At 45.0% G+C, this 14,439-nt stretch overlaps 2 protein-coding genes across 2 annotated transcripts; both read left to right on the top strand.

The window, feature by feature from the left end:
• The first annotated feature begins 6,531 nt into the window (after positions 1 to 6,531).
• LOC146632846 (uncharacterized) lies at positions 6,532 to 9,870 on the top strand. The gene is made up of 7 exons (XM_085353561.1): positions 6,532 to 6,736; positions 6,906 to 7,226; positions 7,311 to 7,625; positions 8,477 to 8,503; positions 8,703 to 8,780; positions 9,075 to 9,130; positions 9,559 to 9,870. The coding sequence occupies exons 1-7, from the start codon at positions 6,532 to 6,534 to the stop codon at positions 9,868 to 9,870; spliced, it is 1,314 nt and encodes a 437-aa protein (XP_085209687.1).
• Positions 9,871 to 11,904: 2,034 nt separating this feature from the next.
• On the top strand, positions 11,905 to 14,177 carry LOC146632845 (polymeric immunoglobulin receptor-like). Its single transcript, XM_085353560.1, has 5 exons — positions 11,905 to 11,944; positions 12,128 to 12,442; positions 12,875 to 13,183; positions 13,408 to 13,467; positions 14,125 to 14,177. Exons 1-5 carry the CDS (start codon positions 11,905 to 11,907, stop codon positions 14,175 to 14,177), a joined length of 777 nt encoding a protein of 258 aa, XP_085209686.1.
• Positions 14,178 to 14,439: the final 262 nt, after the last annotated feature.

Below are 14,439 nucleotides of genomic sequence, written 5' to 3'. Positions count from 1 at the left end.
GCCAAGATTTTAATTGTAGTGTGTAATGTCCTATGAAATGGGCACTCATTATATACACTAAAACACAGTGTCTTCAAACTAGAAGCGTTTAAGTTTCTATTTTATTTAAAGTGTAACGTTTTTTGTGTGTGTGTGTTTACGTCAGAGGTTTTGTGTCCAGGTTTAGGAAACGCCCCTGAGCAGATGTAAGAGGAAACCACAGATTTGGAAAGGCAGAGAGTGAATAAAAACAATTTTAATGAACAATGTGCTTTAACAACAACAGAACTCCAAGACAATAGAACAGGAACATGAGCTCAGTGGCATCAAACAGGAACAGAAGAACACAACCAGTAAAGGCAAAATGACACACAAAAGCAAAAGGCAAAGTAAAACGGGAAGTGACAAGAAAAAGGAAAACTATAATGAGCTCATGATGTAACAAGCCAATTGTGACAGATTACAATTTTAAAAAAGAAAGAAAAAAAAAAGGTCTCTATGCCCTCCTGTAGGCCCCCCACCCACAGGAAGCACTGTGGGCGTAGGGTGGGTTGTGTGTTGTGGCAGCCGAGGGCAGAGGCCCTGACGGACCGATCCCTGGCAACCGAGGCTGGCGGTGTGGATATGAAACATCAGCTCTCTGGTGGGGTAGGATCCTGGGTCAGTATGTGAGGTTGAGAGGTACCAGCCAGATATAATCAGGCTCACCTCTACACACGGTTTGAGCTCTGGAACCAGTGTCCTTGTTGAGAGGCGGCAGGCTGGGGTGCGTAGCCTGGTGTCCCCTCGGCTTCCTTGCCTGTATGTCGGGGCTTTTGAATGAGAGGGTTTGTTCTCTGTGCGTCCAGGTCAGGGAGCAGGTCCAGCCTGTCATCTGTGCAGAACAATAGATCAGAGACAATGCATTCGACCTTGTCGCTCAAAGTATTCTGTGGGACATGGTCCACTATTATGGGGTATCTGGTCGGTTGTTGCAAGCTATTTAGTTCTTATACAACTGCTGCAAGAGCCTGGTTTGCATTGCCAGCAATAATTTGGACTATTTCCTGGTGGGTTTTGAACGCTGCTCTTTGTCATTGATTGTATTCTTAATTCTTGTAGACAGAATTTCTAGGCATAGCCAGATGGTGGAAGGTTGTTCAGTGACTTGTGCAGTCACAGGGTCTTGTTCAGAGGGAAGCGGGAGGTCGATAGATGGATTGGTACTGTGGCTGCAGAGATGTGGCTGCTGTACCACAGCTTCCATTGTGCAGAAAAGAGTGCTGTGAGAGCAGTGTTGGGGAGTAACAGAATACACGTACGAGCCCAGTTGTAAGTAAGCTGTTAAGACTTAGAAGTACACTGTGTTTGTGATTGTGGTTTGGGAACACGGTGTTGTATTCTGGTCTCGTGCACGACAGACTACAGAATACCCCAACGGGGCAGTTAGGTTTATTAACAAGTCATGTGACTCAGATTGACTCTCTGTCATGTACAACAACAACAACAACAACAACAACATACTGTCATGATACGTTGTGTGGCAGGCAGGAGAAGGACCCAAGATGCAGATTCACAGACACGGGGATAAACTCAAAAACACAGCTTTATTGCTGGCCACGAGAAGCAATACAAAATAAACTAAAACTGGGAAAACTAAAGCATGAGATGTACAAGGAACCGAACCACGGGGAGAATAACACACAACATGAGGGAGAACGCGACGCCGAACAGAGGGAGACTCAGACAGAAATACACAGAGGGTAAACGAGGAAAGTGGGCACACACGGGGAACACAGGTGACGCTGATAATCATAACGAGACAGGGCGGGGTGAACTGAACATGACATGTACAGGCACAGAGGTTCAGACAGGAGGAGAGAGAGCACGGGGAAAACACAGACATAACGGGCTGGGGAAACATGAAACAACCAAAAAGGGAGACGAGGGCTCATAAATACATAGAGGGCACACAGGGGGGAGAGAGAGCACGGGGAGAACTTAGACATAATGGGCAGGGGAAACATGGAATAAAACATAAGGAGAGACGAGGGCTCACAGATACACAGAGGGGCACACAGGGGGTAAAAGCCATGAAGGGAAAACACTTAGGGAACAACACAACAGGGCAACTCAGAAAACATGGCCTAAATAAGGAACGAAATACAAAAATACAAGGAACTAAGAATACTGGGCCCACATGGCCCAGGACCATGACATCACCCCCCCCTAAAGGGCTGGCTCCCGACAGCCCAAACCCGAAAAACAAAACAAAAACAGAAAACAACCCACCCAGGGCGGGAGGCGGGGGACCAGGACGGAGGGACCAGAACGGGAAACAAAACAAACAACAGAAAACACAGGAGCACAAGACCATAGTCCAAATAAAGTTCAGGGGGCCGACCCAGAGCCCACAGGCACAAGAGTTCACGGGTCACACGGTCGGGGGGCCGACCAGGCGGGTGGCACAGGTGACAGAGTTGGTCCGGAGGCCGGCCGCGCGGAAGGCAGCGGCGGCGGCGAGGGAGACGACGGAGCAGTTCAGGAGGCCGGCCGCGCGGAAGGCAGCGGCGGCGGCGAGGGAGACGACGGAGCAGTTCAGGGGGCCGGCCGCGCGGAAGGCAGCGGCAGCGGCGAGGGAGACGACGGAGCAGTTCAGGGGGCCGGCCGCGCGGAAGGCAGCGGCGGCGACGAAGGAGACGACGGAGCAGTTCAGGGGGCCGGCCGCGCGGAAGGCAGCGGCGGCGACGAAGGAGACGACGGAGCAGTTCAGGAGGCCGGCTGCGCGGAAGGCAGCGGCGGCTCTCCAGTCTCAGGCGTGCTGGCCATGGCCTGGTGGGCACAGGACCAGACGAGGCAGGACCAGCCGATGGCGATGCGGGGGCCGGACCAGGCGTCGCTACAGAGGCTGAGGCTGGACCAGGAGGAGCAGAAGCCAAAGTTGGAGCTGGGCCAGACGAGGACGAAGACTGAGGCTGGGCCAGACGAGGACGAAGACTCTGAGGCTGGGCCAGACGAGGACGAAGACTCGGAGGCTGGAGCTGCAGCAGACGAAGACTCGGAGGCTGGAGCTGCAGCAGACGAAGACTCGGAGGCCGGAGCTGCAGCTGACGAAGCACAGGCTGGAGCTGCAGCTGACGAAGCACAGGCTGGAGCTGCGGCAGACGAAGCACAGGCTGGAGCTGCGGCAGGCGAGGCTGAAGACTCGGAGGCTGCGGCAGGCGAGGCTGAAGACTCGGAGGCTGCGGCAGGCGAGGCTGAAGACTCGGAGGCTGGACCAGGCGAGGCTGAAGCCGGGCCAGGCGAAGATGAAGCCGGGCCAGGCGAAGATGAAGCCAGGCCAGGCGAAGATGAAGCCGGGCCAGGCGAAGACGAAGACGCTAGAGCTGCAGCGAACGTGGACGAGGCTGCCGGTGGAGCAGCTGGTGGCTGAACGGGCCCCTCGGACCCTCCAGCGGAGACAGGAGGCTGAACGGGCCCCTCGGACCCTCCAGCTGACGAGGTAGATGGCGGCGTGGGAGCCGCGGAGTCCTGGATGAGCTCATCCGAGCTCCCAGCAGGAGCTGATGCAGAGCCAGAGAGATTTGAGACCCCTGGCTGAATGTTAAGCTGACCAGCGGACCGTACTGCTATCGGGGACTGGGCTACTGGAGACGCGGGGAGCTGAGCTACTGGGGCCTGCGCTACAGGCGGCACTGGAGCTACTGGGGCCTGCAATGCAGGCGGCACTGGAGCTACTGGGGCCTGCAATGCAGGCGGCACTGGAGCTACTGGGGCCTGCGCTACAGGCGGCACTGGAGCTACTGGGGCCTGCGCTGCAGGCGGCACTGGAGCTACTGGGGCCTGCGCTACAGGCGGCACTGGAGCTACTGGGGCCTGCGCTACAGGCGGCACTGGAGCTACTGGGGCCTGCGCTACAGGCGGCACTGGAGCTACTGGAGACTGAACTGGGGGTGACACTGGAGACTGAACTGAGGGTGGCTGCGAGGGAGCTAACTGAACTGAGGGTGGCTGCGAGGGAGCTAACTGAACTGAGGGTGGCTGCGAGGGAGCTAACTGAACTGAGGGTGGCTGCGAGGGAGCTAACTGAACTGTGAAGGGCTGCGAGGGAGCTGACTGAGCTGTGAAGGGCTGCGAGGGAGCTAACTGAGCTGTGAAGGGCTGCGAGGGAGCTGACTGAGCTGGCCTGGGAGGAGAAACACGAGCAGGAAAAGGAGCAGGCTCAGAAAAAACTGTCCGAGAAATGGCAGGCTCAGGGTCGACAAAAATAGCTCTATCAAAAATGAACCCGCCGTCCACTTCATGTTTTGTAGTTTTAGCATTGTCCGGTTTATGGCGGCGGGCGCGCCGCCTCCTTCGAGCAGAGGAAGCTGGCGCGATGGGCGCTGATGGCGCCAACACAGAGGGTGACGTAGTGGTGAGTTCCCCGTCGTCCGCCCCCATCCTTGCCAGAAATGAGACAGGCGAAAAATAGCCTAAGCGGATCGGAGACGGCGAGCGGCTGGTAGGCTGTGCAGCAGGTGAGAGGTCCTCCTCCGGGATGAGCCAGGGTTTCCGCCGGAGCTCGTCCTCCCGATAAGCCCGCAACACCTGCTGACGCTCATCGTCACCAAAATCTATGGCCTCCATCGCCTCCGTGTGCTGGTCAGTGCAGCTTGACTGTGGCGGAAACGAGGAAGCCGATCCACGGTGAGGCGATGGCTGAGTGGAAGTGGACCTCAGCGTTCCACCTCTCACAGCCTCTGGCTCATGAGGCAGCGGCGATGACACCCGTCCACGGGACGGAGGTGTGGGTGCTGAGGCGGCATTCAGGACCCTCTGGGCCAGCGCACGGGCACGAAGCTCCTCCTTAAGGGGGCCCAGGGAGTCAAACGCCTCGACGAGGTGGGGGAGCTGTCGTAACCGTGGCTCCCGCAACAAAACGGCGTCCACGGCCACCAATCCCGTGGAAACCACACTTGGATCCGCACATCCGATGATGCGATCCATAATGCGGCAGAGCCGGTTCAGCTCCTCCCCTACCTCCTCTGAAATGTCCGCTGAGTCCGACATGGTCGCGTCGTACTGGAGGTCCGCGGAGGGGTTGTGAACTGCTGGGTCCATGTTGTGGTCGCGTTCTTCTGTCATGATACGTTGTGTGGCAGGCAGGAGAAGGACCCAAGATGCAGATTCACAGACACGGGGATAAACTCAAAAACACAGCTTTATTGCTGGCCACGAGAAGCAATACAAAATAAACTAAAACTGGGAAAACTAAAGCATGAGATGTACAAGGAACCGAACCACGGGGAGAATAACACACAACATGAGGGAGAACGCGACGCCGAACAGAGGGAGACTCAGACAGAAATACACAGAGGGTAAACGAGGAAAGTGGGCACACACGGGGAACACAGGTGACGCTGATAATCATAACGAGACAGGGCGGGGTGAACTGAACATGACATGTACAGGCACAGAGGTTCAGACAGGAGGAGAGAGAGCACGGGGAAAACACAGACATAACGGGCTGGGGAAACATGAAACAACCAAAAAGGGAGACGAGGGCTCATAAATACATAGAGGGCACACAGGGGGGAGAGAGAGCACGGGGAGAACTTAGACATAATGGGCAGGGGAAACATGGAATAAAACATAAGGAGAGACGAGGGCTCACAGATACACAGAGGGGCACACAGGGGGTAAAAGCCATGAAGGGAAAACACTTAGGGAACAACACAACAGGGCAACTCAGAAAACATGGCCTAAATAAGGAACGAAATACAAAAATACAAGGAACTAAGAATACTGGGCCCACATGGCCCAGGACCATGACACATACAGCCTAACGTTCCGGCCCAACACTCACTTACTTGTGTCACACTGTCACACGTGTACACATGGAGCCCGACTTATTAGACAGAGGTCTCTTTACTACGGTTCGGAGCTGTAAATTCCGACACCACTTCACATTTAAAGTGAATCTGACCTGCCAGCAAACAAGCTGCTCTCAGCTGGAAGTAAGTTCTTTTTAAAAAACTAGCGTTAGCCTAATGCAACTAACTTGTTTTAGTTGTGGTAGTTACCTGGGTTATGTGCCACTAAAGTATCTTTGATGTACTATTGCTGTCTGATTTATTACTATTAATGAATGTTGCATTAACAACCTGCTAGCTGCAAATAATCATGTGCAGTTATGAAAGCAGACAAAAAGAAAACATCACTGATACAGGAATAGTTTTCTACGAGATCGCTGCAAAAGTGCAGCCTTACCTAATGTCCACCTACTGTTACTCATTTTAAATAAAGATTTAAAAATCTAGTTGGTGTTGGTATGGCGAATAATCTTCAGTAATAGTAATAAATCACACAGCAATAGTACATTCATGTAGTTGTAAAAAGCATGATCATATATTAGTAATCCAAAGTATTCAGAATACGTTACTCTCATTGAGTAACAGAATACGTTGCAAAATACATTTTGAGGCATGTATTCTTTAATCTGTAGTGGAATACATTTTAAAAGTAACCTTCCCTAAATACCATCTTCGGACCCCCCTCTGGGATTTTATTTCAGTGGCCTTTATCATGTGAATGTTTGCTTTAGGTTGTGAGCTGCTGTCAGAAGAGAAGATTTGCACAAAAGGATGGGTTGAATTCACCTGCAAACAAAACACAACTAGAAAATGTCAAATGACTAAGGCTTCAACAACTGAGCAAAACACTCTCAGAGTGATCATTAAGCAACATCAGACGAAGAATTCATCAGCTGACAGAGAGGAATTAGAATTTAAAATTGGTAAGAAGGAATAATTTCTTATTCACATTCATATATGCTGTGGCTGATTTTAATTCACATTGGTCAACACATTCATAGTTTGGATTACTGTATCTAAATAAATGGATCATGTGAGCCTTTCCTTTCCAGAGAAAAAGACATTTGTGAGTAATACTTTTTTTTTTCCCAGCAAAACAATGCCCAAAAGCATTTCATCAAATTGCATACAGAACAGCTAAAACCACCATCAGATGTGATTATCCAGAAGACAAATACAAGTCGTGGATCAAGTTTTTCTGCAAAGGGGAAGGTTTCACCTGCGAGGACAATTTATCAACAAAATCTTATCCAAAGTCAAACAGGACATTCACTCCCTCAAACATCAGCCATAGCTTCAATATGTCCATCAGTAATGTGTCCTCTCAGGATGATGGTATTTACTGGTGCGGCGTAAGATCACCTGAGGGGATTCATCATGCTGCACTCACAAAAATAAAACTAAGTATTAAAAGTAAATAACTTATCTTTTCCACTTTAAAGGTTTACGTTTTATATTTAGGAACTACTAACGTATGTTTGCCTCTGTTTTCCACAGATATTAAGAGCTTCACAAGATCACCAGCTGTTGGAGAGAACTTCACGTACTGGTGTAAATATAACCAGACTCTCTCAAATTGTACAAAATTTATCTGTAAGGGAGAAGATCCATCTATATGTACACCTTTAGTAAGCACCAGAGATCCCAATAGGAACAAGAGGTTTTGGATGAATGACAATAAAAAAAAGAAAAATATCACCATGACAGTGAGAGAAGTGACAGCGGACGACAGTGGGACATACTGGTGTGGAGCAGAAAGCACCAATGAACACCGAAGTAACAGGTTCTTCAACAGATTGTCCCTGACTGTAGGTGAGCCGTGCTATTTTATTATCTGACCCTGGGTCATAATGCACAGCATATTAAAGCAGGCTCATTTTGCACATATATTATACTTTTAATTCATTATTTATAATGTTTTATTTTTTGCAGTTTTAATAAAATCATTTTAAAAATAAAAATATTAAAAAATAAAGACTTTTAATCGTAACTGTTAGCAAGAAAATGACTTTAAAAGAATTTAAAAGAAACAAACATGCCAAAAAGGTTTGACACAGAATGAGCTTTAAGAAAAGAGGATGTGCTTATACTCGGCACTAAAAATGTGTGTTTTCTGATTATGAGGTATTACTACATTAGGTTAATAAATGGTAAATGGACTGGTTCTTATATTGCGCTTTTCTACTCTGAGCACTCAAAGCGCTTTATACAACTTGTTCATTCAACAAATCAAATCCATTCACACAAGCACTTTTCTAGGTTTTCAGTGCAACCTAACTTACATTCTATTACACATTCACACTCTGATGGATGCATCGGAGAGCAACCAGCGGTTAGTATCTTGCACAAGGATATTTGGCATGCAGACTGGAGCAGACTGGGATCGAACCCCATCGAACACAAGACTTTTACTGGCTAACTTCACTTCACTTTGCTAACATTACATTTTGTAATGCCACTTTAAAAAGTGGAGAGGAAAACGAGATGGTAACCTCTAAGCTGGTGTCTAAAAATTATAAATATTCTTTTTTTCCAAATTGATGATATTATTTTATCCTTTAATTAAACTCTGTTAATCTAATGCCTCAAAGTAGAGTCTGAATGCACATTTGTTTCCTTCGGTTTCCACCAATCATTTACGTCTGCTGTTTTTTTAACTACAGGACCCACTGCATCTGCTGAGAGTCATGGTGAGAGAGTACATGTGGTATCCTAAAACTTCTGCAGTTTATGAGAACTGGGAAAGTTTGTGGATGTTCACATAACAATTTTTATTTTTTAAATTTCTTAAAAACTGCTCCTTTCACATTTTCCAACAAAGACAGTTCGGGATGTCAATGCTGGGATGATGAATAATGCTGGAAAATTGTTGTTTGGTTTACGCTGCAGGCATTTCTGACGTTGGAATTGTTGTAATCATAATAACTGGGTTGGTGTTTCTGGTCGTTTTCATCCTTGTCTACAGACGTAAGAACTTTCACTAAATCCTTTGTACATCATCAGTCACACAAACATGTTTGCTGCTTTTATCCAAAAAAAGAAAAAACACATCCCTGTACTTTTGTACAAATGATATCTAACAATCTGCAGTATACATGATGCATGACATTAGCTGACATAGATTTTTTAAAGTTATGAAAGATATAATCTTTGCTGAGTTCTCATCATATCAGACATTTAAAAACAATCAAACTAGAAAAAATGTAAATCTTTAACAGATAATTTTGCTTATTTCTTGATTTTCTGCTTCGTCTCTGCCAGGAATCTCCTTTTCAAAATGCAGAGGAGCTAATGCAGCATTGCAACATGCCAAAGAGGTTAGTGTGGAATTTTAATTTGTTTATTTATTTATTTTCATGTATAACTGGTGACAATCCAGGAAACATAGTTGAAATGTCTCCCCAGTTAAAACCTCCTGGACTGAACTGCAGACACACAGATGTTGGCTCATAAAAGCTTTTCAGGCAGACGTCTGTTATAAAGGATGAAATATATTTCACATTACGGCAATAATGAAAGAAAATATACATTCCTTTAAAATATATTTTACTGGCAACTAATGATTACAACTAATCAGCACATTGCAACATAACCTGCCGCAATGTTTTTTTAATCATTTTGAAAATGATTGTAGGGTGTATTTATCATAAAACATGACAGCAATAAATCATACAGATGAATAAACATCCAAAAGTTTTATGTGATTTTATATGAAGTTTTTAAACTATATTTTTTTATTTTGTAGTTGAAGGACTGTACGTATGAGGAGATACAGGAGCGCCCCCAGCAACCAGACCAGCCAGAAAATGCACTGACCTCGATTTATGTCACTGCTAGCGTCCCCACAGATGTAGCTGCCTCACCACTTTACGATTGCATCAACTTTGAAAGCTGCTCTGACAAAGCGGGTGGTGAGGCGCTGAAACGCAGCTCCTCTGCCTGTGAATATTCTACTTTGACATTAAGCAAATGTCCAACCAACCCGACAATCACTCAACCATCCAGACCTGCAGAGGAGACTCTCTGCTCAGTAATCAATGAGCCTGAGCCAAAATGAAATGTGCTTTTTAAAGCGTGTTATATTCTGTGGAGCTGGGCAGGTGTAGGTGTGTGGTGCTGCTCTTTCTTCCACTCTCTCTCTTTTCTCTCCAGGGCCCACATGCCGCTCTTTTCCCCAGTCGGCACCTGGACCCACTCGGCCATTAACCCCGACATTATAAAATCCAGGTGTTGTTTTCTAGTGTATGAAACCGAGGTTGAGCAAAAGAAGAGCCCGGTAATGTATTTTGGAGTTGTGTTTGTGGGAGCAGTGTTGAAATCTAGTGATGGGCAAATTAAGCTTGTTTTGAAAAAGTGTTTGTTACCCAGTTTTTCAACACGGTGCTATTTGGCGGCATCTGGTGGCCAAGAATATGAAGAGCAGCTTGGAAAAGGAAAAATGAACTGCTAATGATGCTCACACTCAGCTCGCGCAATCGGACTACTGTTGTGGTCCTCTTAATATGTCTTTGGGGAGTTTTTTCTCTTTCTTTTTTTTTGTGCGTGCATATTTCTTATGTATGTTTTTGGTTTGGCTTTTGACTTAAGATAACACAACGTTATTATATTTGCTTTTTTATTTAGTAATAGCAGAATGTCCTTCTTTCCTGGTGAATTGTGTCATGTTTTTCTTTTTGTTTTGATATTGATATAACAGCACTGCTGTCTCTTTGTGTCGATAAGAATAAAGTTTATAATTTAAAAGTTTCTGTATTATTTTGCTTGTTTCTTTCTCTCCCAGCTCTACTTTTGTTGCTCCCCACACCCTCCTCGGGCCTCCGTCTTGGGGACATAACAAAGAGTTTAGATGAAATCTGCAAATGATGTCATAATTGGTGGAAAGTATTTCCCAGAAGGATGACTGGCTCAGTGATTTTATTTAGCACAATGACTGGTTCATAAAATGTGAGCTGGTCACACAGACTGTAAATAACACATTGTGTGGAAGAAAGAAAGGGTCATAGATTCCTTTATCAATTCATCTATCAGTAATCGATCAGGGAATTTAAAAAAAGAAAAGAAACTAATAACCAGAACTTATCTAAACTAAGAACAAATCAGTCTGTGTGTGCTGTCGACTCAACCACTCAATTAACTTTTACCAGGCCATTCTTTGACATCTTACTGTCAGTGACAAGTTAACAGGTCCGTGTATCACAGTGATGTAGTTAGCATCACTTCCTGCTTTCAAGATAAGTGTTTTTCTGCATGTCTGTGGTCATGCAGCAGTTTATTTGTGCCACTTCTTGATCCCACAGGTTTTTAGTTGGAAGTTAACTCATCGTTATTTTTGCTGCATTGCCAACACCAACCTCTCTCAGGGTTAGAACAGTTCCTGTTCCTGGCTCTGCTTCTGCAGAAATGATGCAGGCTCATTTGAGCTTACAGGGTTTACAGGGTTTACAGATTACATCAATTTACAGATGAAACTGGGCCTTAAACATCTGGTTTACAGGATGAAAACGACAGATTTTGTGACGTGAAACTAAAGATTTGATTAAATTGGCTTGGTTAGTGATTCACATTTACATTACTACTATAAATATTCTAAAACGATTTTAGAGTTCAGCAAACTACCTGACGTTGTGAATGAATGTGGTGGGAAACATGTCGCTTTCCCATCATTCGACATGTTGTCTTCGAGGTGTTTTCAGTCGAGGTTTAAGAGACTAAAATATTTTCTTTCATCTCCAGTTCAGACAGTGTTCAAATTTTCTGGAATCAGTGTCATTCGACACCATGTGGTCACATACAAATAAACGTTGCTTTGCTTTTGTGAAATATTCTTCATAGCCTAACCTTGACGTGATGGTGCAGTAAAAACTAAAAGTATGAAGCTATTTCTGTCGTGCTGTCTGATCATTTCCTTTGTCCCACGCAACACTTACCTCATCTTTACTGCCAATGATAAGATCGTAACCTATGACAAAATAACATTAAACAGAAAAGTTAGTGTGAGGAAACTTTAGGTATTATGTGACAGAAATTTAAGCGACCAACAGAAGAGCCAGCGTGACAAAAGGAAGCTAACTGCAGATCTGAAACCAACATAATGAACTTACTGCTACTACTCATCCTCTCACTGACGACAGGTAAAAACATTACTAACACATACTTACAGATATCTCACACTAAGCAACACTACATATACATATGTGGCACAGATGTCTGATTATCTATAGTGTTAACTGTATGAGAAGGGGTCCTACCTACTAAACACAGAAAATTCAATAACAGGACATAACAGGATACTAACATTTCTCTTTGATCTGCAGGTTGTGGTGCCTATGGTGATGATGAAGATGAAGTGAAGGCATGCAAACAAGGATGGGTTCAATTCATCTGCAAATATCCTGGAGCAAATAAAAAATATGACCACGTCAATGTAGTTTTTCCCAATAGAACAAGCTTACGAAGCTCTCTGAAGGATGTTTGGGACGATAAAGGCAGATTTTCTCTGTACCATGATACAAAACATAAAACTCTCATGGTGGGCATCAGAGATCTTAAACAAGCAGACTTTGGGACGTACAGATGTGAATTTGATCAAGGCTCAAACAGATCTCCTGTCATAAAGAAATTGGAATCTGGTAAGAAATGTGATTATTATTGTTGTTGTTGATGTTATTAGTACAACACAAGAAATTAATAACTAAAATCAGATTTCCTCACCTGTATTTTGGTATTATATAGTTTGTTTCTATCACACAACATAAATCATAGTTTGGAAATGTAAAGATTTATTACAGATTACAGGTTAAACGCATGTTTACATTACTTTGTTTGTTTTTTAATCTCAGAAGTTACTTTACATCTCAGACTTTTGAAAGGAAATTTCACAGTTTGCTCGTGTCTTCATCTGTTTCACACCTTTGTCAGCACACGAGGAAGTTAAAAATGTTAAAGTAGTGTGTGACAAACGCTCTGGTGACAAAGTACAAGTTACATGTTGTGATATAATGAATGACATTCAAATACTTTATTGTCCTTGTTTGGGGGGTTTTGTCTTTATTTTTATACAGAAAACTGCCAGCAGCCATTTACTCAAACTGTGACCAGAGCAGCTAACATCAAGTGTGATTATCCAGATGTTTATTTCAAGTACGGGGTCCAGTTTTTCTGCAGAGGGGAGAATTTCACCTGTAACGATATTTTGTCAACAAAAGGTCAGAGGTTAAACGGGAAATTCAGACTCACAAACACCAACAGAGGCTTCAACGTGTCCATCAGGGATGTTTCCTCACAGGACGCTGGTGTCTACTGGTGTGGAGTGGGATCAAAGGATGGAAGCTACAGAGTTTCAGTCAGACAAATAAAACTGGAGGTTGAAGGTGCTGTAGGTTTATTATTAATCATGTATCATATATTTAAGTCCATATATCAAACCAATTAAAAAGTCCAGGAAACATTTTTTCAGGATCTAAGAGTCAAAACATTCTGGTGTGTTTCTGTGAAGGACCAGTGTTACTTTTGCTACCTGATGCATGTTTGATGTATGTCTTAATCTTTTGTTGGACAAATACAGTTAAATATAATTCTCACTGTTTGTTTATAGAGCCATCAACAGCATCACCAACTTTCACACAGTCAGCTGTTGTTCCTCACGAGAGCTCTGGTAAGAATCTGTGTTTGTCCACAAAGGGAGTGATGACTTTGAAGTCTCTAACATGGTCATGCGGGCCCTGTGTGAGAGCACTTTGGGGAGACATATGTCCAGCAGAGGAAGTCTGTAGTCAGAGAAACCCACACTGGGCACGTGGTCATGAAATGTAGCAGCCTATACCACAGGCTGACATTTTAGTCCTCCAGTCAGATACTGCTGCTGCAAAGTGGTCTGCTATATTTATTTAAGGGTTTAGGCATGCCTAGATTTAGGAGAGCATATGCCCACACTCTAGGTGTAGACTGCCCTACTCGGGCCCAGATATGGCCCAAATTACACACAAGTGCTGGGACCCACAGTGCAGGTCACACATGTGTCTCTTGGTGCATTACCACCAGTGAATGGTATGGAGCGAGGACCACAATGCTGCTCTAAGGGTTTCACCAAATTCAACTGGTGTATTTATCTAAATTATATCTATGATAGGTCAGTGTTACTTTTGCTACCTGATGTATATTTGATGTATGTCTTAATCTTTTGTTGGACAAATACATTTAATTATAATTCTCACTTTTTTTTACAGAGCCATCAACAGCATCACCAACTTTCACACAGTCAGCTGTTGTTCCTCACGTGAGCTCTGGTAAGAATCTGTGTTTGTCCACAAAGGGTGTGACCACTTTGAAGCCTCTAAGCCAGCAGACATGGTCCTGTGGGTCTGATGTAAGAGTATGTCCAGCAGAGGTAGTCTGTAGTCAGAGAAGCCCACACTGGACTATGTCACAATGAAATGCAGCAGCGTATACCATTGGCTGCACATTTTAGTCCTTCAATTAAATATCGTTGCTGAAAAGTTCAAGGTGGTCTGGTACATTTATTTAAAATGGCCATAATCTCTCCTTTGTTTAGGCATCCCTGCATTTAGGAAGGCATATACCCACACTCTAGATGTAGACTGCTCCACTTAGGCCCAGATATGCCCCA

The sequence above is a fragment of the Diplotaxodon limnothrissa genome, linkage group LG5, assembly GCF_057381915.1.
Source record: "Diplotaxodon limnothrissa isolate DT_005_m linkage group LG5, D_limnothrissa_male_GT1.1, whole genome shotgun sequence".
Taxonomy (NCBI): Eukaryota; Metazoa; Chordata; class Actinopteri; order Cichliformes; family Cichlidae; genus Diplotaxodon; species Diplotaxodon limnothrissa.
This window is presented reverse-complemented; position numbering and strand designations above follow the sequence as displayed.